We start from the raw sequence: 23,725 nt of genomic DNA on the forward strand, positions 1-23,725 counted from the left end.
CAAGCTGACGCTCTATCCACTGAGCCAAACTGGTCTTGGCTTCAGTTTTTACATTCTTTCAAGATAAGACTAATTCCATTTCAGATTATTAATTGTTTAAACTACTGTAACTAAGAAGAACTAAATGTCTTTACTTACATGTTAAATATGTTTAATATTACTTTTGAAAAAAGTACTATAAAAATATATGCTATTAAGTCTTACTGACAGTTGGTGTGGGACAAAGTTGAGAATTCTACTGTAAAAAATGGAGCATGTAAATTCTATTAGTTTTTAGTTTATATAAACTGCTACATCTGCTTTGAGTCCTCACAACCGTTCGAGCTTTAAATGTGGAAATAAAATCATACAGTGGAGTTGCTTGTAAAAGTGGTATCAAAGGAATCAGGGGACTGGGTATGAAGAGAGAGAACGCTCTAATTTGTAGGCTCAGTGCATTCAGAGTTTTTGTCCAGAAACCAGCTGGGCCAAGTGATTTATAGATCGAGACAAAACATGGTCAGGCAAGTTAAAGGAGGTTTGAGCTATGAATCTTGTGGATAAGTAGCATCTGAGGTCAAACACATGCATCAACCAAATATTGTGCCATGTGATGTGGAATGTGAGCTGCATGAGGGCAAGGTCAGCATCTTTTAATGTTCAATCACTGTCTCCTTCGTTGCAACTAGAATCAAGTTTGGTACTAACCAGGTATTTATTGATTGACTATACAAATAAATGGATTTATGAAAAAATAGGTGGGTGGATGAATGGGTGGAGGATGGATGGATGGGTGGATGGATGGATGGATAAATGGATGGATAAAAGGATGGATGGGTAGGTAAGTGGATGGATGGATGCATGGATGGATGGATGGATGGATGGATAGATGGATAGGTGGATGGTGAATGAGTGTGTGAAGACACCAAAGTAGCTGTGATGATGGTAGCTCAATAGACAGAATGTCACACACACTGTGTGATCACCCACCATCCTCAGTGTTAGTGCATTTGTCCAAAGACTGCCCCCCTCCCAAACACACACACACTGCATTGTGTTCAGTTCCTTCCAAAGCAATGCTGAGGAACTGAGTCACATTCCCACAAAATGAGCCCAATAGGAAAGATTCAAGAGACCTGAGCCGTTTCAACCAGACAATGACATAACTGTCTTAAAATGTTTGGCTAGCAATTATGTGGAAAAGAAAGAATCAAGTTCTGTGTATCCCCAGAATGTCAAACAAGGAGTCAGGTTGCAGTTGGTCCAGTGTAAGAAAGGACTTCAGGACAGCTGAGGTCTGGAAATGAAGGGCTGCCTGTGGGGGAGGGAGCTGACCGCCATGGGGGCATCTGAGCAGCGACTCAGGGAGATGTTCTGGAGCGGCGGTTCTCAAAGTCTGTGACCTCTGAGCTCTCCAAGAACGTTTCGGGATCTAAAAGTCAAACTCTTTCCATATGACTCATTTGCAATGGTTCCTGACATTCACACCAAAACACAGTGGTGGGGGGAGCAGCAGAGAGCAAGGCAGAGACCCCCATTTGTTGTCACCCTGGTCTTCCTTCTTTAACGACCCCTGAGGGTGCAGAAAGATATAACTAAGTTATTAAGACTTGACTCTTGAATACACAGCTTTTTAATATTCTGTGAGACAGAGTCAGGAGTGCCCAGATATGCCTTCTGCTGCACACCATGTGTGACCACCATCACAAGCTGAACACCCGCTTTTTATGGACATCACTTTTATTTAAAAAAACACCTGATGAATTCTGGTGATTCAGAGTTGGGTTTGGGGCAGAAATTATCTCAAAAATGAACTAAATGAGCCTAAAGGAAAACAACCAAGGGTATTTGTTGCCAATAGTAAAATTTGAGCTCTCTAGAGAAAATTGAAAAATTCAGAACCCTATGGTATCTCCATGAGTTTGAGAGCTTCCCATTACTTAGCCTTTTTGTTAGAGGTTGTTAAGGAATGTGATTTTGATGTGAGGAAACGTATCGACATCAGGAAGATCCGCATAATGTAGTGCACCCAATGACCAATACCTGGCGTTAGAAAATAGTGCATGAGCAAAAGACATATCCAGCACTGAAGATGGGCGGGCGGAGTTTCACACGATGGAGAAAGCAAGTTCACTGGTGTGGTTTCAGATTCCATGTCACAGCCAGCCTTCAGGAAGCTACCACGTGTTGAGTCATGTTGAATCAAAGTGGAGTATTCTGTTGTCTAAAAGGCTATTAAAATTGTCCTCTCTTGCTCTGACCAGTGGTGCTCAGTGGTTAGAGTGTTGGCCCAAGCCCTGAAGGGTCTTAGGTTCAATTCTCAGTCCAGGAAATGTACCTGGGTTGCAGGTTCATTTCCCAGCCCCAGTGGGGGTGCGTACAGTAGGCAACCAATCAGTGTGTCTCTCTCATATCAATATTTTCTCTCCCTCCCTTCCACTCTATCTAAAAACCAATGGGGGAAAAAACATCCTCAGGTGAGGATTAACACACACAAAAAAATTGCTCTCTCTTCTCCAATTGTTCATATACATGAGACTAGGTTCTCTTACTAAGCTTCAACCAAAACAACATATGGCAACAGTCAACATAGGAGCAGATGGGAGCATCCAGCTAACTTCCAGTAAGCCAAACCTTAAAGTGACTTCCAAGATGCAAATCAGTAACGTTCTTCTCACTAAACTTTTTTATTGGGGAAATATGTTATTCATTAAAAAGGACATTTATGTGAACATATAACAGGTTTATTATTGTAATTTTTTAATTAATTAAAAATACGTATTTTAGAAATGTCTCCGTTTTACATAAAATTTCGTAAATATCAATAGCAATAACATTTTCAGAAAGCTCTTTGGGATACTGAAAAACTGAGTGTAAAAGGGCCCTGATACTATCTCTCAGTGGTTAGAGCATTGGCCTGTGCACAGAAGGGGTGCAGGTTCGATTCCCAGTCAAGGGCATGTACCCGGGTCGTGGGTTTGCTCCCACCTCTGATCCGAGCACATGCAGATCGATGAGTCTCACATTGATTTTTCTCTCTCTTTACCCCTTCTCTTTCTCCCACTCTCTCTAAAAAGCAATGGAAAGAATATCTTCTCGTGAGGATTAAGAGTGTAAAGGGCTCCTAGGACCAAAAGTCTGAGAACCATTAAAGTAGAGTCATTTAAAACATGGCTGTCTCCTTGGACCCTTGGATTCTATGTTGATGGAACTAACTCGCTTCTATGTGCTGAGTAAACATAACATTTGTGTCAGAGTCCGTTCCTTTAGCAACGTTAACTGCACATTCCTCCTGAAATGCCTCCACATTAAATTACAAAGCCTGCTTTTCAAAATGTAGGAAATTATATGGTTACAGCAAAAGTAAATTACTACTTGGCACCCATAAAATATAGACCCTTGGACTTGCTAAAGCCTGAAGCATGCGTGTGTATTTCATGCATTATTACTACATTTGTAACTGTAACACCTCCGTCCTTCTGTTTAGTTTCAAACTCCTGTGTTTATCCTAAACTTTAAACAGGAAGAAATGATTTGTGCTTCTGTCTTGATTCTTAACTCAAGCACAGAGTATCTCAGTAATTTAAATGGGGGGGGGGGGGACAAAAAAAAAACACGAAACATCCAGTCTGCCTGAGAGAGAAAGAGAAGCAGCTCCTGCAGGAGGGAAGCCCGCTCCTGTGGGTGGGTCCCAGACCCTCCTGCTCCTGCAAAACCTCAGGGTGGCCCCATCCAAATAGCTAGCACTTATTTAAATGAGCATCAGCAGAGCCAGCTACGGGGGGCTATAACAGAGAGGAATGCGACCCTTTCTATTAAATTTGCCTTTTCTTCCTCCTCAGGAACTTAACTGGTACCTTCCCCGAATACCCTAAAGTAGAAGAAGGAGGTTCCGCTATCATTTTTTCAAACAAGACACCACAACAGGTACAAATATGCTTGAGAAATAAAATGTAAATATACCGTGATTGTATTTCCTTAAAGTTTGGAGTTGATAGGTTTGTCATTATTAGGTCTTGGTTATTTTATTTTTACTATGTTTTTCTTTTTAAGGGAATGGGGAGAGAGATAGAAACATCAGTGATGAGAGAGAATCATAAGTCAACTGCCTCCCATATGCCCCCTACTGGGGATTGAGCCTGAAACCTCGGAATGTGCCACGACTGGGAATCAAACCATGACCTCCTGCCTCCTGGTTCACGGGCAGATGCTCATCCACTGGGCCACATCAGCTGGGCAGATCTTGGTTATTTTTTAACTTTGTTGCTCGTCAATTATCACAATAAGACTTAATGACATACATTTTTCATAGTACTTTTTGCAAAAGTAATATTAAATATATTTAATAGATAAGTGAAGATATTTAGTTCATACCCAGTCTCCTGATTCTTTTGATGCCCCCTTCACAAGCAACTTCACTGCAAAGATGAAACATTTAAATTACTAGGTCTTGCTATGAGTTCATCAATGCACATACTTTCAAATTTACTTCAGAACGAACTTACCTTTCTCTCCTCTGGCCTTTGAATGAGATGCAATAACATGTGAAGCTCATATTAGTAAATTCTGAGCGGATTGATTTCTGGAGCCCTTTATGGCCATTTCCCTGCTCACCTCAGTCTCGTCTCCTGCTCCATCATCACCACAGTCACTACCACACCCACTCACCTTCCTCCTTACCCTCAGGCTGCTGACCCGAGATGCCCTTGTATATGTCAGGTCTGTCCCACCCTCCACGGTGCCTGTCCACCCACCTTCCTCTGCTCAGGTCCTTCTCACCCATCAAGACTCTACTGTTTGCTACATAGACGATCTTCCAGAGAAATGCTGTTTGGTTGTCTCCCTGGTATCTGATTAAATTGACATGGAAAGCTAATTTTAGAAATGTCTTAATAAACTAGAGATAGGGAAAATGTTCTTACTCTTAGAGCACCATAGAAACCAAGAAAAGACTTGCATGATTCTCATCAGTGAAGCTTTAGAGGCATTGCCCTCAAAAGTGTAACTCAGGGGAAAATGGTTGCTGTAAGAAGTATTAGTTAATATTTTCCTGTAAGTTCTTACTACCTAATGCTATAATAAGATAAGAAAAAGAGTTATAACTACTTTGAAGTGATACTTTTATCATTGTTTTTAGATTATCTGATCATCTTCCTAGAAAACACAATAAACTTAAAAATGGTATTGACATATTATACAAAATGATATTTATAAAAATTACACTACAGAAATTGAAAGAAGACTTGAACCTATAAACTGGTGGGTTATTTCCCTGGAAAGACTCAATAAAGAATAAGTACATGTTATTCTTCAATTGTTCTATACAGTCAATGCAATTCCAATCAAGTCAAAACAATTTTATTGACAAAATTATTCTCCAGTTAACATGAAAAAATAAATATGTGAAAAATGTGTGAAAAGTTTTTGAAAAGGGGCTATAACCACAGGGAACGTGCCCCACTTGATATAAATCAAATTATAAAGTAATTAAAATATCACAGTAATGGGAAAAGAATAGACTGATAACATGTGACAATAAATATCTCTCATATATAAAGAGTTCTTATAAAGTAATAAGAAAAATCTGAGCACCTCAGTAGAAAAGATGACAAAGAATACAAACAGAAATTTAATAGAAGAAATTTTACAAGTCACTAACAAAGAAATTTAAATATGAAAATGTTACTATATCTTTTTTCACATATAGGATTGATAAAAATTTGAAATCATGATAATAACTGGAGTTTCTAAGCATGGGGGGGGGACATTCCCATACATTGCTGCTGGATACATAAATGAGCATAACATTTTTAAAGAGAAATGGACTAAGTAAATATTAAAAATTTTAATCTGTATATCATTTGACCCATAAATACTATTGAAGGAATTTATACTAAGGAAATAATAAGACAAGCTTCCATGGATCAACAAATGTTTTCCATAAAGGGACAAAGGTAGTAAATATTTGAGTCTGTGGTACCTACATTCTCTACCGCAACTATTCAACTTTGCCATTATATCAATAGTATGAAAGCAAAAATGGACAATATGTGAATGGATGAACGTGGTTGTGCTCCAATAGAACTTTATTTATAAACATGTGCATCAGGCCAGATTTGGCACAGGCACTGTAATTCACTGATCCCTGCCACAGACATTGAAAATGCTGTTCATGTTTGCCTTGTTTATAGCATTGACAAAGCAGGAAACAGGCTACTGGTCTACAGTAGGGACTGCGCAGCTGTGGAGGACTCCACCTCCAGAGGACTCCCATCTTTCTCCTCTGAATTCCGAGGACTCTTAATACCCACACCCTTGTTTGGCAGGTCACCAAGCCCTACCTGAGTGACTGTGGTTTGGACTGATGTTATTTCACTCGTTATGTTTAGGTCTTGTCCCTCCAGCTAAATCATCAGGCACAAGTCCTGTCTTGAAAGTCCCTGGCAAGCAGCCAAACACGTTGCATGTTAGTTTAGAAAGGTAATAATTATAGGATTAAGAATGTCAGTGGAATGTCTAAATTGTACAGGAGGAACATCTAAAAGTAGAGTTAACATCTAGTCAAACTAAAAACAAGAGAGAACTGAGAATGCCTGGTTAATAATTAAAATAACACAAAGGGGCCAGAGAGCTGATGATTGAGGAGTCGAACTGGCATGGTGAAGTCACAGTCCCCCACATGCTAGGTCTGCAGCCTGAGGCCAGCTAATCCCCCTGAATCTCTGTTTTCTCATCTGCACAGGGACACCCAAGCAGTGCCTACCACCTGGGTCTGATGCACTGATTAGAGGGGATGATACTTGTACTGAAAACAGAACTGGGCATACAGAAAGCTTTTGGGAAGCTTTAGCCGATGTAACAAATGTTAGTTGTAATAGGATGAAGAGGTAGACCCAGCCTAATCATTCTAATGATGCATGTAATCAAGTTTATATTTGTAAAAAATAAAAGCAGTACAAATACTTTTTAATGAAAAGAGCATAATCACATTGATACCAAGCCCCCAAAAGATTGAGTACAAATCAAACCACAGATCAGTCTTCCTTATGACAATCAGTGCAAAAATTTCAACTGAAATATTCACAAACTAAAACCCAACAGCACCTTAAATAAGCAACACACCGCAATCAAGCAAGCACGTTTATTTCAGGATGCAAGAACAGTTCAGTCTCAGGATGCATATGAATACACTGTGTCACATAAAGAGAGCCAAACATGGAAACCATAAGCTCATCACGGTGGATGCTGAAAGGTCATTTGGCAAATTCAACATCCATTCCTGATATCCTATAATAAAGATGTAGTATGCAAATGCTCATTACGCCATGAAGTGTAACAATCAACCACGTCACAGATCAGCAGGAAGGTGGGACAGCGAACTACAAGCAGCCTGTGGAGAGCTACAGGAGGGAGCAGGGCAGCAAGCTATGGGGGAGGGAGGAGAGAAGCGGGGGGGCAGGAGGGGGGGAGTTACAGGACAACGACGAGGCAACAGGTGGAGAGCTACTGGTGAACTATTGGCACACAGATTCATGCGCAGGGCTACTAGTTAAAAAATAAAAACAATGGGAATATACAGCTACTTCTTTAACGTGACAAAGTATTTCCATCTTAGTTCAAAAGCCAATGTCATCCTAAGTGAAATTCACTAGAAACATTTTCACTAATGTCAGAAAAAATACAAAAGTGGCCTTTGTCATCATTCTCATTCTCCCATCTGATCTATTGATTACTGTCAGACAAAAAAATAAATAAATAAATAACATAGAGATGTGGAGATTAGAATGGAAGAGGCAAAATGATCACCCTTTGAACATATGTTATATACTTACAAAGGCACAGAGAATAAACTGAAAAACTAACTTATATGAGAAATCAGATGAGGGAATTATAAAATCAATGTACAGAAAGCAGTAGCTTTTGTGGGTACAAACAGCAGCTAGATAGGAAATATAATAAAAGGGCCCGTTTACAACAGCAACAACACAAACATAAAATACCCAAGAGTAAACTTAAATATGTGTTTATGTGAAGAAGAGTTTAAAATATTTTGAGGGATGCAAACAAAAAGATGGGAAAGCCCTAGCTGGTTTGGCTCAGTGGATAGAACATAGGCCTGCAGACTGAAGGGTCCCAGGTTCAATTCTGAACAAAGGCACATGCTCAGGTTGCAGACTCGATCCCCAGTAGAGGGCATGCAGGAGGCAGCTGATCAATGATTCTCTCATCATTGATGTTTCTCTCTCTCCCTCTTCCTTCCTCCCTGAAATCAATAAAAATATATTAGAAAAATAATTTTTAAACAAAGATGGGAAAGCATACAGTGTCCTTAGGTAGAAATACTCAACATCATAAATACTTCCACTCTCCCCAGCATCATCTATAAATGTCATTGACCCAATAAAAATACCAAGAGCATTATGTTGGAGCATGGGCGGAAGGGGGCACAGGGAGGGTGACCAACCCAATTCTAAACTTCAGGTAAAAAGTAAATAACCAAGAACAACCAGTAAAATTCAGAAAATAAAGTGTAACAGGGAGTAATGAACCCTGCTGGGTATGAAAGCATGTCATTAGAGGACCATTGGTATAAGCAAATGACTAGAAAGACACATCAGAGGAAAAGAATGGAAACTCAAGAAATATACCCAAGTACATATGGAAAGATAGTTATATAATAAATGTGGCACCTCACCTTTCTTGTCTAAGAAGAAAAGACCATCTTACATAATAAAAGGCTAATATGCAAATTGTCCCCTCAACCAGAAGTTTGACCAGGAGTTCAACCAGGGGGTGGGGTCGGCCAGCCAACCTCCCAAGTCCCCTCCCCCCGACTGGCCCAGCCCAATTGGCCCCAATCTGGAGCAGGCCGGCCAGACCCCACCCATGCACAAATTTGTGCACTGGACCTCTAGTTTAATATATGGTATTAGAATAACCAGGTTGTCATCTGAAAAAGAAGAAATTTAAATCACTATCTCTTTATCCCAGAATGGTTTCAAATGGATCAAAGATTTAAATGTCAAACAAAACAAAAACACTAAAGGACTTGAATAAGCCAAGGAAGAAATATGTCATAACCTCATGGTGAGAAAGACCTTTCTACTGCTGTTGCACAACCCAGGTTATAGAAGAAGAAATGATAAATTCAACTACACACAAAAAATAGTTTTAACCTGCATGGCAGAACCAACCCCAAGTCAAGTCAAATGGCAGAGGACTCACTGGGAGGATTATTTGTAATAAGTATCATACAGAGAGATCATTTTTCTAATATATAAAGAGCTCTCATGGCTCTATAAGAACATCAATTACCCAACATAAAAAAACAGCTAAGAGATATGAACAGACAGTTCTCAGAACAGAAAACCTAAATGGATTTGAAACATAATAAAAGGTATTCAGCATATGGAAATATGATCACCCTCATATAAGAGAAATGCAAATTAAAGCTACACTGCAGACAAAATTGATCAATTGAACCTCATCAAAATTCAAAACTTTTGCACTTCGAAAGACATTAAGAAAATGCAAAGACCAGAGCAGACTGGGGGAAGATATTTGAAAACATACACCTGATAAAGGACTTGTATCCAGAATATACAAAGACATCTTATACATCTCAATTATGAGAAGATAAATAAGGCAATGAAAAATTTGACAAAAGACTTAGACAATTCACTGCTAATAAACACATGAAAAGGTGCTCAACTTCACCAGTCATTAGGAAAATGAAATTCAAACCACAAAGAGATACCATTTTATACCCACTAGGATGGCCATTATCAAAAGATTCTTGCCTCCTGGAATAATTGCCACTGCCAGTAAATGTTGAGGATGTGGAGAAAAGGGAGCCCTCATACATTATTGGTGGGGATGTGAAATATTGCAGCCACTTTGGAAAACCAGTTTGTTACTTTCTTAATAGTTAAGCATAAATTTACCAAATGACCCAGCAATTCTATCCAAAAGAAATGAAAATATAGGTCTACACACAAAAAAAGTTATACATGAACAAAAGGCCCAGTGCACAAATTTGTGCATGGCGAGGTTTCTCGGCCTGGACAGCAATCGAGGACTATAGGGGGTTCGGCTGGCCGGGGTAGGGGCCTCGGGAGGTTGGCCAGCTGGCTCCCCCGACCAGAGCTGATGGGGAGCTAGTTGGCCGGGGGAGCGATCATGGGAGGTTGGCTGGCAGTGGGAGGTTGGCTTTACTGACCTCCATGGGGCAGCTCTTGGGTTGAGTGCCTGCCCCCTTACGTTCAGTGTGTCATAGTGAATGGTCTACCTGTCGTTCCAGTCCTTCAGTCGTAACAGTTACTTAGGCTTTTACATATATAGATATTCATAGCAGCATTTTGGCTCACAATAGCCAAAAAATTGAAACAACTTAAATGTCCATCACCTGTTAAATGGAGAGGTGAAATGTGGTGAATCCATGCAATATAGAGTATTACTCAGACATAAATAAAGGACAAACATCTGGTATACACTACAACATGGGTGACCTCAAAGACATGCTAAGTGAAGGAAGCCAGACACTGAAGACTACATGTTCTATGATTTCATTTATATGAAATGTCCAGAAACATTAAATCTTTAGAGGCAGAAAGTAGACTAGTGCTCGCCCGGGAAGGAGGAGAGGCTAGAGAAAAGGGATTAGCAATGAATGGACACCAGGGAATCTTATAGAGATTTGGAAATGTTCTAAAATTGATTTATGGAGATTGCTGCACAGCAAATATATGCTTATAAAACATGTATGTATGTGTACATATGTGTGCACTTTGGAGGATTTTGCTGTAATTGAAGAGCATGAGCAAAATAAATTCAGTGTTGATTTAAAAGATGGACCACCACAATCACATACCCTTTTTCATGGACATGATTTGCAAACAATGTTAGTTTTCTGTACCTGGGTGTGTGTACACACACATGTTCGCATGTATCTATTTGCAATGGCTCTGGAAACATTTCTAAAGTATAAGTTGGCTTTCGAAAGTGGATCTTGTTGGCTGGCTCACAGCACGGGAGGAAATGTTTCGCTGCATGCTCTTTTGTTATTTTTGAATTCTGAGCCATGCAAATGTATTATCTATTCAAAAACTAAATGAACAAACAACACAATTGATAAGGCTTTAAAAGATATGCTGAATTGTATGCTCCACAAATAAAGATTTCATCCTTTTTTCAACTGCTCACATTTTTATGTATTTTTAAAAGTCTTCGCATTTCTAAAAGTTTCTAAACATCCAAGAACCAAAAACTGTCCGTGCCCCACAGTGCTTCAGAATACAACACTCATGGGCAGCCATGATTTGGTTCTATGAGTTGAGGCGAACTCGATCCCCAAGGAAAACATTGCTATTTTGACAAGGGACTTTTAATCCTATCCAAAGACACCCTTTTTATTACCAAAAAATCCACACAACACATACGTCACCTCTCACCTTCCCAATGCCCTTCTCAGGGCCTCACCCCACCGCAGTCTCCTAGAATGCAAGCTCACATGACTATGGTTTTGTTTAGGGTTTTTTTTTTTTTAAGCCAGATGGTGCCAGAATGGCTGTTCTGTTCATGATAAAGCTGCTTTTCATACTTTTAAAGGTGTGAATTAAACTTGCAAGAGCAACATAGGTAATAAACATCAAAAATATAATACTAGAGTTGCCAGTGTGGCTCAGCAGTTGAGTGTCCACCTATGTACGAGGAGATCAGGGTTCAATTCCCAGTCAGGGCATAAGCCTGGGTTGTGGACTTGATCCCCAGTAGAGTCGTGCAGGAGGCAGCAATCAGTGATTCTCTCTCATCGTTGATGTTTCTATCTCTCTCTCCCTCTCCCTCTTCTCTCCTTTTCTCTCTGAAATCGATAAAAATGTACTTTAAATGTGTGTGTGTGTGTGTGTGTGTGTGTGTGTGTGTATAAAAGCCTAAGCAACCATTACAACCAAACAACCGGAACGACCCGTCGACCAGTTGCTATGATGTGCACTGACCTCCAGAGGGCAGGCACTCAATGCAGGAGCTGCCCCCTGGTGTTCAGGGCGTTCCCACATTGGGAGCACCACTCAGCCGAGTGAGTGGCGGCAGCACGCACAGCGAGGCCAGGATGAGCAGCTGCAGAACTGCACCCAGCCCTGGCTGGAGCTCCTCCCCAGCCACCTGCTACTTCTGCACTGCTACATCCCTCAAGGGGATGCCACTTCTGCACTGAGGCCACTCCAACATCCCCTGAGGGGCCCAGATTGAAAGAGAGCACAGGCCAGGCTGAGGACCCCCAGCCGTGCACAAATCTGTGCACTGGGTCTCTAGTATATATATATATTACAACGAATAAATGAGCATTTGGGTAAATACTAATAAGACATAATCAGGTGGCCTTGCTCCCAGGAGGATGTGTTAACACAGCACGTTAGAGGGGTGGTGTCAGCCCTTTGGAACTGCCCACCGTGCTCTGCACAAGGGCGTGTTTGTTATTTCTTTCTGTTTCTTTTTTTTTTTTTTTTTTTTTATTGATTTTGTACAGAGAGGAAGGGAGAGAGATAGAGAGTTAGAAACATCGATGAGAGAGAGTCATCGATCAGCTGCCTCTTGCACACCCCCTACTGGGGATATGCCCGCAACCAAGGTACATGCCCTTGACCGGAATCGAACCCGGGTCCCTTCAGTCCCCAAGCCGACGCTCTATCCATTGAGCCAAACTGGTTTCGGCTCCTTTTCGTTTCTTTATGCTTAGACTGCACATGCATGTATCCTGAAGCTGCAGAGCGTTATTCTTTACTACATGCATGTCATACTATAGGATGAGTTTACACATATCCTTTCTCATCTCACCTCCTCTCTCCTACATGATGAAGTGCATCCTGGTGAGCACTGGTTTAATCCCAGCTCCGCCACTCACTAGCTGTATGTCCTTGACCAGGTTATTGAACTCTGTGCCTAAGTTCCTTCCAGTAGAAGGGTGATAACAGCTCCACCCAGGGCTGAGTCTAGGAGTCAAGGAGTTAGTTGGTGGAGCTCACAGAGCCGGGGCCTGGCATATTGCCAGTGGTATGGAGGGGCGTGTTACCTTCCTTATAGAGCTGAGAAACTGAGTCTCAGATCAGGTATGTCGCACATCTCAGTCCCATGGCCAATGATGAGCAGAGACTGAGGGTCACGCAGGGTGTGTGTCCTCTCATCCTCACCCTCCTAGCTCCCAAAATCCATAGCTCTCCATCCTAGCAAGTGAGAGCTTCTCAGACATCTGCTGTATTGAACTGGATTTTAGAAGCCTTTACTGATTATTCAATGATGCTGGTCCTGTATGAACCAGGTACCACTTTAACAAATGTTTTAATTGTGGAGGAGTAAACGGGTTTGGTCATTGCAGGAAATATAAATTAAACCTCAGTTGGAAGCAACCAGCTCTGAGAAGAGACGTGTGATCACTGACGGGAACGTGATGTTGTTGCAAGAGCAGCTGTCACCATTGGAGTCCAGGCAGGAAACAGGAATTTGGGGAAGAGGTGTGGCCAGGCCTGGCCCTGAGGCCGTGAGGAGAAAGCCTCCATCTCAATGGGAGTTGAGCAGCTCTGCCTTAGGGAGGAGCTGGGCTCAGAATGCTCCACCTCTCTCTCCATCTGCCCTCAGAGGCCATACTGCTGCCTCCCACTGACAAACCGGCCCAGAGGCAGGGAGAGCCCTGTGATATCCCAGGAGGAGCCACCCTGCGGGCCCAGAGCAGGCAGAGACCCGAGACTGACCGGCAAACACTTCCATCCAGACAAGAAAAACAGATCTCCTCTTGATAGGGCTCCATTAAAATGCTATCGTTGTTTTGTTTCTTACCAGGTTATTGAAGATATTATTGCAACCCAAGAAGAGGAGGAAAAGAAAAGGAAGGAAAAGAAAAAAGAAAAACAGAAAGACCAAAAAGTTAAGGAAAAGAAAGGACCGAAAGAAAAAAGTAAGGTAAGGAATCTGGAATTTTAGAAAGTTGAGTTTTTTTGCTCTTTTGCTTTGAGTCAATGGAATCATCTCGGATCTGCTGAGATGGCAGTCATTCCTTTCCTAGGAAACCATGCTGTCAACCGGTGGTTTTCCCGTCTTGTTTATGCCGACCGACAGTTGGATGCCATCCTTTCTGTGCTGAGGTGGGCCCCTTGGGCATCCCCTTCTGGACCCAGGCCCCCAGTCCCCAAATTCCCAGAATGTTCTGACTTCCGGGTCTAAGGGAGCTGATCCACCTGAGGTTACCATCCCCCCCACTCCACCCCACCCCACCCTGGAGCAGCTGCATCCAAGGACAGTCATGTTAGCGTACAAAGCACAGCCCCCTCACCTCACTGGGACAACTCTGAAGGGTTCTCCCAGCTCTTTGGCTTTCTGTGGGACCAGCTGAGAGCTCCTTGTCATTGCATAACAGCCAGCTTCTCCCTGTGCCCTGATTTGCAGCTCCTTTCCCTGCCTCTCCCCATGGGTGCTATTCCCAGGAAACCCTCTCAGCTGTTCCCAAACCCTCTGAGTATCTCCAGTGAGACCACCTATTGCCCTGCTAATCTGCCTGCACCCCAAAAGTTAGAAACTGTTCCCTCAACTCCCCCCCACCCTCAAAAATGACAGCTCACACAATAATGCTTATTGAATAACCCTCCTCTCGCTTGGAAAGAGAGTTTTAAGCAGTCCCCAAGAGTAAGAACAATTGGAAGAGTTTCGATGTTATTCTGAGCATCTCTTCTCTCAGCATGCTTGAGGGCATCTGCCATTTGCAGATTGAAAATTCACTGTCAATGAAGCTTGTTTCATAAAAATCTGAAAGTACCAGCTACACAATCTGGTCTGTGTTGAGTGATGGTTTTTTATTTACTAGCTATTCACAAGGCCTGGCCAGTGTGGCTCAGTGACTGAGCATCAACCCATGCACCAAGAGGTTGCCGGTACGATTCCCAGTTGGGGTACATGCTCAATCCTAAGAATGGGGCTTGCAGGAGACAGCCGTTTGATGATGTTCCTCTCTCATCGATGTTTCCATCTCTTTTTCCCTCTCCCTTCCTCTTTCTCTAAAATCAATAAAAACTTGTTTTTAAAAAGTCACTTAACAATGAACAGTTTGGAACAAAAAGCAAAATTTGAGTACGTCAGTATTTATGATGCAGTTGCAAATGATAGGTGACACCCTGCAGAATCACTTAGAAATGAATTTAGCCCTGAAAAGTACAGGTCTCCAAAGTGACAATGTGATTATTGAAAGAATAATTGGTCATCGCTAATAAAAATTGGTATATTAAATTATGCGGGTATGCTTCTTAGAGATCAGGTTATCTTCCCCATTGACTTTTAAAGTCAACCCTCAAGTGTCCAGAACATTCCTGAGCCCAGCCAGTCAAACCCGTGTGTGAGAGCTGGTACTTTGACCTGTAGAAAAATGACATCTGTTACTCATTCTGGTGGAAGGGCAAGGCCTGGAGAGAGGAAATAGTTCTGTTGGACGTGCACAGACACTGACTCACGCGGCCTGTGTCCGGGGCAGAGCTGTGACGATGCTCTGGTATCTCATAACTCAGGGGCTTATCAGCCGCCAGCCACATGTAAATAATCAGAAAACTAGGAAAGTCCTCCTATTTTTAAAAAGCTGATAGGATTATTTGAATATTTCCACTAACCTCTATAAACAGAAAATACTCTTCAAAATATCACACAGGTAGAAGATTGAAAGCTTTGTATGTTCCTGTGATGTCACAAATGAGCATAGGTAGCAGGGTGGCTATTGAGAGGGACCTGGAGGACAAGTATTGGAGGCAGGATGCGGGGTTCCAGGCAATCTCCAAGCCAGAGAACCAGAGGAGAGCTTCAGAGAGGGATGTGCGGCGTGTGGGCCTGCCACGGTGCAGTGGGTGTTGGGCTGGGGGGCTGGCGGAGCCTTGTGCCTCCAGAGAGGAGTCAGCTCTGGGCAGCGACTTGAGCAGCTCGGAGTTCAGTGAGTTGTAATCTAAGATCTGTGCTGCACAGCTATGTTGGGGGGTGAACAGTGGGGGAGGAAGTGAACAAGGCAGGGAGGCCAAGAGAGCGGGTAAGAAGTCATTAGCCAGTAATCTGTACAGAGAAACAGGTGCCAGGATTCCGAACATCCTGCTGAGCCAGGGGAGAGTCACATCTGCCTGGGGGAATCCAGGATGGCTTCACAGAGGAGGGGACATTTGCCTCAGATCTAACGGAAATTTTCCACTCCTGCTCTCTCTCCCTCCTCCTCCTACCCCTCCTCTTCTTCTCCTTCTCCCTCTCCTCCTCCTCCCCAATAAAGGCAATATTTATACCTATAGGGGCTCCTGGAGGCTAAATAGGACAACCTGAGTATCCAAAACAAAAATGACAATAATAGCTAGCAACACATTGACTGAAAAATGTCTAAGACCCATGAATCCTCAGTGACACCGGAAGAGAGAGAGATGAATAGGACCTCAGAGAACACTAATTACAGTGACTTTAAATTTCCCAGGTGGCCGTACATTAGCTCTTTCCTCCAAGGACATGCTTTGTGCAACACTGGTCTTCTTGCTGATCTCGCAGGTTTTTCTCAGATGACTGGATGTGGGGTGGCCGGGAGCGGCAATGGCCAGCCCTGGGCACTGGGGGAATGGACTAGGGGAGGGATGTACCTTCTCAGTGAGCTCGGGTTTCCTATGGGTTATGGAAGGTGAGGCAGCTGCTCCCTGGACTCTGAGCCCCTGGTGTTTCTGGGTTCAAGTTTTCCCCCAGGTGCTGCAAGACAGGTGGTCTCCCTCCTGGGCTCAGCAGCCCCACGATTTGTGAGCTGTGGTTCCAGGCAGGCCCTCCATGAATGAGCCAGCACCCCAACCTCCTCCTCCTCATAGCTCCTCGCTCTGTGAGCTCCGTTCACCCGACTCCCCTCCTGCCCTGGGTGCCTGGTGTCCAGAAAGGAGGGGCACGCCCATGCCCTCCGGAAGCCGCGCAGAGGAAGGTGCTCATCGTCTCGTGGCCGCGCTGCCTCTCAGCTGTGGAGGGAATACCCGGGGGTCCAGGAAAACGCCTCATGGACATAACGTCCACCACATTATCCCCGCCCTCTGTGGGGTGACAACAGCCATGGGAGTGTCTGCAGGCACCTGGCACTCGAACGGTATAAATAAACATTATTGCTCAGAAACATCAGATGAGGGTTTGCGAGCCGGGCTGTCACAGCAGGAGCAGCGGGGCCCTGGTGCTGCGGGGCAGAGGACTTCTCCAGGGGTGAGGGCTCAGCCTCACCTGCAGGCGGTGCTGGGGCCCAGGATCACGTGGTCAGCAGGTGCTCGGGCTCTCTGCCCTGGAGCCCGGGTGAGGCGTGAATGGCTTCGTGGCTGAGGAAGGGGACAGGCGAGCAGCAGGGAGGGGCAGCCAGGTGCTCATACAGGTGCAGAGCTGGCGCTGGGCAGAGCAGAGCACAGATGGAGCAGCCCCAAAGCGGAGTCACACACATGGTGAAAGGAGGGGTCAGGACCAAACTCAGGGCATGGGGACTGCGGGGAGGTGCCCAGTGTGGACAGTGGCATCAGTGTGCCTGTGAGCCAGCAGCGGAGCTACATCTCCAGAACCACCCAGCCCCGTGTCCGGCTGGCCCGCAGGGGTGCCCGGGGAGGAGTCCGTGGGGACTGTGGGGGCAGAAGTCACAGTGTATGCGCCTTTTCTGTCCGGTCTTGGCAGATGCACGGTGCCTTCAGGTCACAGAAATATCGTTCTGCTTTAACAGGAGGAAGACGAGCCATGGAAAATGTCATCCAGTGTTTTCCTTCAAACAATGGAGGAAGGAAGTAACATATACAAAGGTCAGTTTTGGAGAATAAGAGCAACACTGAGGTGTCACTCTGTCTGCCCAGCAAGCCCTGGACCCCAACACACAGCACCCCGTCAGGAGAGGCTGTGAGCATGCAGCTCAGAGCCAAGACCTGCCCCTCTCTATCTTTAGATTCCTTTGAGTGCCTTCAAGGCAGATAGTGGGTAGGAAAGAAGGCAGATAGTGGGTAAGAAAATAGGATGAGAACATAATCAAAACCTCCATTCTGTGTTTGGACCCCTAACACTTCACATCTTCTGGCTGTAATGAAAGGGCAGAAAGCCGTGCCCTGGATGGTTTGATAAGCCGATTCTGTACGTACAGCAAAAGGCTTTATCCCTGTGAGACCTGTGCCGAACACAACACCGTTCTTTGTCCCCTGTTCTCATAATTAGCCCAGTCACATCCAGCGAGAGCTGCAAGTGTGTGGATCAGCCTTTCAGATGTTTCCATGAAGATTTACAAGAACAATTGTCCAATGCCTTTGGGTCCACTCCACCCTCAGGATAAACCCCAGCACAAATGACTGGCCACGGGGACTGTGGTCATTGGTGCTAGGTGGTGGTAGTTGGGAATTCCTCAGAAATGCATCAAGGGTGTGAAGTGGAGTTTTCCCAGCAGCAGTCACATGTGCGCCTCCTTCTGAGTCTGGTCCTGTCTGGACAGCCCATGCTGGTAGTTACATAACATATTATCAAACTGACTCATGGCTTTACCCCAGTAAATGGAGCCACATCCTCAGCCACAAGCACAGAGTCCTTACAGGTGTGATATACCAGTTATCCAAAGGAAGAGTGTTGTGTACCCCTAAAATTTTTCACAAAGCACGGTAGTGCGGGTCTTGCTCCGGGTGAAAGGCTGGCCTGCGGGAGAAGCCCAGAGGAGAGGACAGTGTTGGTGGGATTGGGTGCCGCTCTTACAGGGGAGGAAGGCAGAGGGCGGGTAACTGTATACTCATTAGGGGCCCAAGACATGCCACGCTTAGTGTTTCCCATGCTGACTTCAGTTCTTCCCACTGCCCCATTGGCAGGTGCTTTTAGACCCACCGTCATTCAGGTTTGAGAGTCCACCCACTCTTTAACCAACAACAGGGCGGAGCAGTGACTATCAAAAACATCTATCCAATACCATTGGCTGTCTCCATGTGCCTGGCACCCTGCCAACCTGGAGATACAGAGCGGTACATGCCAGCAACACACCTACAGGATGGTGGCGGTGGATGGGGTGGGGACAGTGCCCCACGTTGGGTAGCTTGTGTAAGTTAAACCCTCACTTGTTTCATATTCTCTTGGACCTTCGAGCTCACTTTTCCTGCCTCCCCACATATTAGGTAACTGACCAGTTCATCCTCTTTAGAAGCCCTCGCCCCCAGGGCCTGGCCACCTCATCCTCGGGCCTGCCTTTGCTTTCCTGGCTGCCACCCCCTCATCCTCTCATTACTCCCTCGTTGAGGTGGTGCCCTGTTCATCTAGATACTGTCCTGCACGCACATGGGCAACAGTTCCCCAGCATTTGGAAAGCCTGGCTTTCTTCTCTGAAAACAAGGGAGAAAGAGAAAAAGTGGGAGAGAGCAATCCTCCTCTACCACCGTAAGAAGTCAGGAGCTTGTGGCTGAAACTGGTAAATCCACAGGTAACATTGTACGCTACCTGTGGATTTACCAGTTATTTAGACACCGGGAGAAGACGAGAGAAACAGCTAATGCTCATGTGAAAATACGTCACTTCACACCCTGCTCCACTGGCCTGCTCTGCTCCTCCGCCCACGAGCCAATCACACTTCCACCTCAGGGCCCTCGTGCCTTCTGTTCCCCTTGCCTGAAATGCTTGTCCCTGCAGGTGTTCCCCGCCTGACCCTGTGCCCACCCTGACCCAGCTTGACTCACCTGCATCTGACTTGGATGGGTGTGTTCACTGTCTTCCTGCAGCGGGAAGCCAGGGCCTTGGAAAAGGGGCCTGCCGCTCTGGGCCACTCCGAGGGCAGTGCTGGCTGGTAATGAGGCTCCACAAAGTCATGAATTTAACATGAATTTGTGAATAAAGTATTTATATGAATACATCTGAATTTATTCAGTGCATTTTCTAATGAATGAATGAATGAATGAATGAATGAACAAATGTGGGAATGAATGCCATCCGGTAATGTCCTCGAGGTCCACAGGCAGTTTTTCATTATAATCTGTTAATGCTCTTGGACTTTGTTTAAGGCAATGGGCATGCATCGTTTTTGATAAAAGGAAAACTTAATTTGGGGGAAATCTTACGTTTCCTAGAGAAGCCAAGTCTTTTAACCAAGGAAAAGCTCCGGGAAAACTCTTGAGACTACCCATGCCTTTTGTGTAATATCTGTTTCCACTACGGGGAAAAAAAAAAAAAAAAAAGACAAACACAAAAACACGCTGTGGCTCCTGGGGCGGGTGGTGTGGCATTCCTTGTGTTATCTGTCAGATCTTTGGAAACTTAAAGAAATGAAATATCCTGTCTTAGACCTCTTTTCTTAAAAATCAAAGGTTTTCCTTCTCAGAGCAGCCATTAGCATTTTAATCGCTGAGATGAAGCCCCCTCCCTCATCACTGAACGTGTGAAAGTGCCGGGCCTGCTTTTCAGCCTCAGATAAAGGCTCATTCTCTGCTGGAGCGGGGAGCAGGGCAGGGGTCGCCCTTGGAGGGCCGTGAATGGCTGCCTGCATTTACAAATGCCCGTGACATTCTTGAAGGGATTGAGAAGTGCCCTGTGCAGAAGTGTCATGAGAAAGGCAAAGTCTTGGTGGAAAACGCCATGTGAAAGGCGTGGAGATGCGGGCAGTTGGCGGGCCGCATTGGTGTGATACTGTTACAGCGCCAGGAACTGGCCGCGAGGGGTGACTGCTGTTACATCAGCAACCACGTCATGGTTTCCTTTCTGTGCAAGTCTGTGTGCCTTTCTGCTCTCTCTCTCTCTCTTTTTTTTTTTTTAATGTTTTTTCCACCTGGCATCCTACATGGCTATGGCAATATTTGTGACTATATTCCTAATGCTGTACTTCACTTCCCCGTGGCTTTTTGTCACCACCAATCTATGCATCTTACTCCCTTCACCTCTTTCAGCCAGGCCCCAACCCACTCTGGGTCTATGAGTGTGTCTATTTTGTTTGTTCATTTATGTTGTTCTTTAAATTCCACATGTACGTGAAACCCTGTGGTATTTGTCGTTCTCTGATTGACTTATGTCACTTAGCACAATACCCTCTGTGTTCATCCATGCTGTCTTGTCGGGAATAGTAAGATTTTGGGGGGTTTTTTATGGCCAAGTAATATTCCATAGTGTATAGGTACCGCCACCTTTTTATCCACTTGTCTATTGATGGGCACTTGGGTTGCTTCCATAGCTTGGCTATTGTAAATAATGCTGCAATGAGCATATATTCTTTTGAATTAGTGTTTTGGATTTCTTTGGATATATACCCAGAAGTGTAATCACCGAGTCATAAGGCAGATGCATTTTTAGCTTCTTTTGGGGTACCTCTCTACTGTTTCCATAGCAACTGCACCTGCCTGCATCCCCACCAACAGTGCACAAGGGTTCCCTCCCCCCCGCATCCTCGCCAGCACGTGCTGTTTCTTGAGGTGTTCTTTTCATCATTAAATGCATTGCTTCCCGATTTGGGTAAAACTAGTATCTAAGTGGAAAGCAAAGTTAATAAGTAACAAAGCAGTTTTGCTTTATTGAAACGTTTATAAATCACTAGTGGAAATTTAGTCATCGTATAAGTTAGAAGAGTTGTTATAAGTAGATAGTACATTCTCATGCGTTATTGTTATTAGTTAATCGTATATTTACTGGTAATAAATAGGACACATTTAAACCTTTTCTAGTATTTTCAAGGGAGGGCAGCTTACAACTTTAAACACATAAAAAGAAGCATGCTGTTACTCCTCCATCTCAGATGGTCCTCCTTTAAGCTTAGATGCATTTCAGCATACCAGCTGGGCTTTTGGTGGCACACCCAGCACGCTAATCACAAATGCACCTTCCGGACAAAGATTACATTCATTTATTCATGACTTCAGGCGTTTTTTCACACCAATGGGATGATATGGACATCTTACACCAGGTGTTTTCCTCGTGCTCTGACTCTGAAAACCGGGGAGGCCTCTCTAAAAATAATAAACAATTTTTATTATTTCAAATAATAAAAATTCAGCCCCACTTTCAGCCCCTTCCTGTATGCCCACTCCTGCTATACAGCCCATGTCAGCCTTTGAGGTCTTCTGCCCTTGCCAGACCTAGATCCAGACCGGCTGAGCTCAGCCAGCTGTCCTCTGAGTCACCGGTTTTCGCCGTGAGGTGGGCCCGCCTGACCTGCGTGTAGAAATTAAACAGTTTTCTATTGCAGGAGCTGCTTATCTGTCTTCATGTTGAAAGAAATGTTCATTTTCCTTTTCTTTGTCCTTCTGGAGCATAGACATGTGGAAGAACAAAGACGAGTCGTTGAATTTCCCCCAGGGTTACGATCCGGAAATTCTCAAAGAGGAGAAGCGGAAGGAGCTGGAGGTGGAGATCCGGGTTCAGGTAGAGCCACAGAGCCGGTGTGCTGACACCACGCCACTCCCGGCAGCACCGGTGCCCAGTGCCCGGTCTTCCTCATGACTGACCCGGAACCGAGGGCATGCGAGGCCTGCACAGTCACCTGAAAGAGGTGTGTTTTGTATTCACCTAGGTTGATGAGCTGATGAGACAGGAGCTAAAGAACGTCAAACTAGCTGTGAACAAAGAAAAGGAACTTCCGGTCAGAACAGGAAAGAAGAAAGGAGGTAAAAATGTGAGTAGTGAATGAGTGTGGGGAGGGATGAGGCCGAGGGCAAATTCCACCCGGGACAAGGAACCCCTTTCACAGGCTCCAGGGGCGTGGCCAGGATGCTGCCCGGCCCACCTGGCTGTGCCCTCTGCTTCCCTGGGGAACATGCCTCCCCTCCCTGAGTCCGCCTTGTCTCACCACTCAGCCCTCGGGTTGTGGGGATAAAGTCAACCCTTCACCATTGTGGATTCTGATCGCGCAGGCCCCAGCAATCAGAGGGGAATGCACATGCCCGCCCATCGTTCCCTGTAGGTAGATCTGTGAGAGAGGGGGGCCAGTGGCAATGAGCAGCTTCTTGGGGTGGGGGGCAGATCAGATGAATTGCATTTTAAATTGCCACGGATCCTTCTCACAGTGGTTTGGAGTGAGATCATAGCAAATATATATATATCTGTCTCTGACTGCTTGTGTCAAGGAACTTCTGAAGCCCTTGTAGATTCCTAAGTGATAGGAGCACTTGGGGCATCTTGTTCCGATGGGCAGCTCTGGGCAGGCTCCTGGATGGTTTGGGATGGGAGGTGGTCCCCAGGAAGAGCATCCATGACGAGGAGCCTGGAACTCTCAGCCCCACCTCCATTCTCTAGAGGAGGGAGACGGGCCGGAAAGGAGGAGGATCACTGACCGTGCCGACGTGAAGAGGTCTCCGTGAAAACACCAGTTTCACGGGGTTCGGAGAGTGTTCAGGATGGTGAACAAATCACATGCCAGGGGCATGACGCACCCCAACTTTACCGGGTAACACACCCCAACCTAACCGGGATCCTGCACTCAGGAGTCTCTCAGATCTCGCCCCTCGTATCTCTCCACCTGGCTATTGGTCTGTATCCTTTACAATACCCTTTAATAGACATGAGTCCCATTTTTGTGGATTTTGTGAGCCATTCCAACAAACTAATGGAACCCGAGCAGGGCATCATGGGAAGCTCAGCTTTACAGCCAGTTGGTCTGTAGCATTCTCACCAAGCAACCTCGTAAGAGGTTATTATAGTTCCATGTTGATTTTCTGGCAAGGAGGACATCTTCAGGGTCCATTTCCCTGGACAGTTCTATTTCTTATTGTAAATTAATCAATTTACATTCATCAGCTGGCAACCCCTT

The 23,725-nt window shown here is 44.8% G+C and overlaps 1 protein-coding gene across 3 annotated transcripts in view; it reads left to right on the forward strand.

Annotated features, from left to right (window-relative positions):
- The window catches only part of DRC11 (dynein regulatory complex subunit 11), a 107,303-nt gene that overhangs the window by 45,375 nt on the left and 38,203 nt on the right, over positions 1–23,725 (forward strand). For all 3 annotated transcript variants that reach the window (XM_084892760.1, XM_084892761.1, XM_084892762.1), the window contains exons 7-11: positions 3,822–3,906; positions 13,813–13,932; positions 17,708–17,783; positions 22,235–22,341; positions 22,490–22,591. In XM_084892760.1, coding sequence (XP_084748886.1) covers positions 3,822–3,906; positions 13,813–13,932; positions 17,708–17,783; positions 22,235–22,341; positions 22,490–22,591 — 490 coding nt within the window. The remainder of the gene's footprint in view (positions 1–3,821; positions 3,907–13,812; positions 13,933–17,707; positions 17,784–22,234; positions 22,342–22,489; positions 22,592–23,725) is intronic.

This window comes from Pipistrellus hanaki, assembly GCF_964339955.1.
Source record: "Pipistrellus hanaki genome assembly, chromosome: 8".
NCBI classification, from domain to species: domain Eukaryota; kingdom Metazoa; phylum Chordata; class Mammalia; order Chiroptera; family Vespertilionidae; genus Pipistrellus; species Pipistrellus hanaki.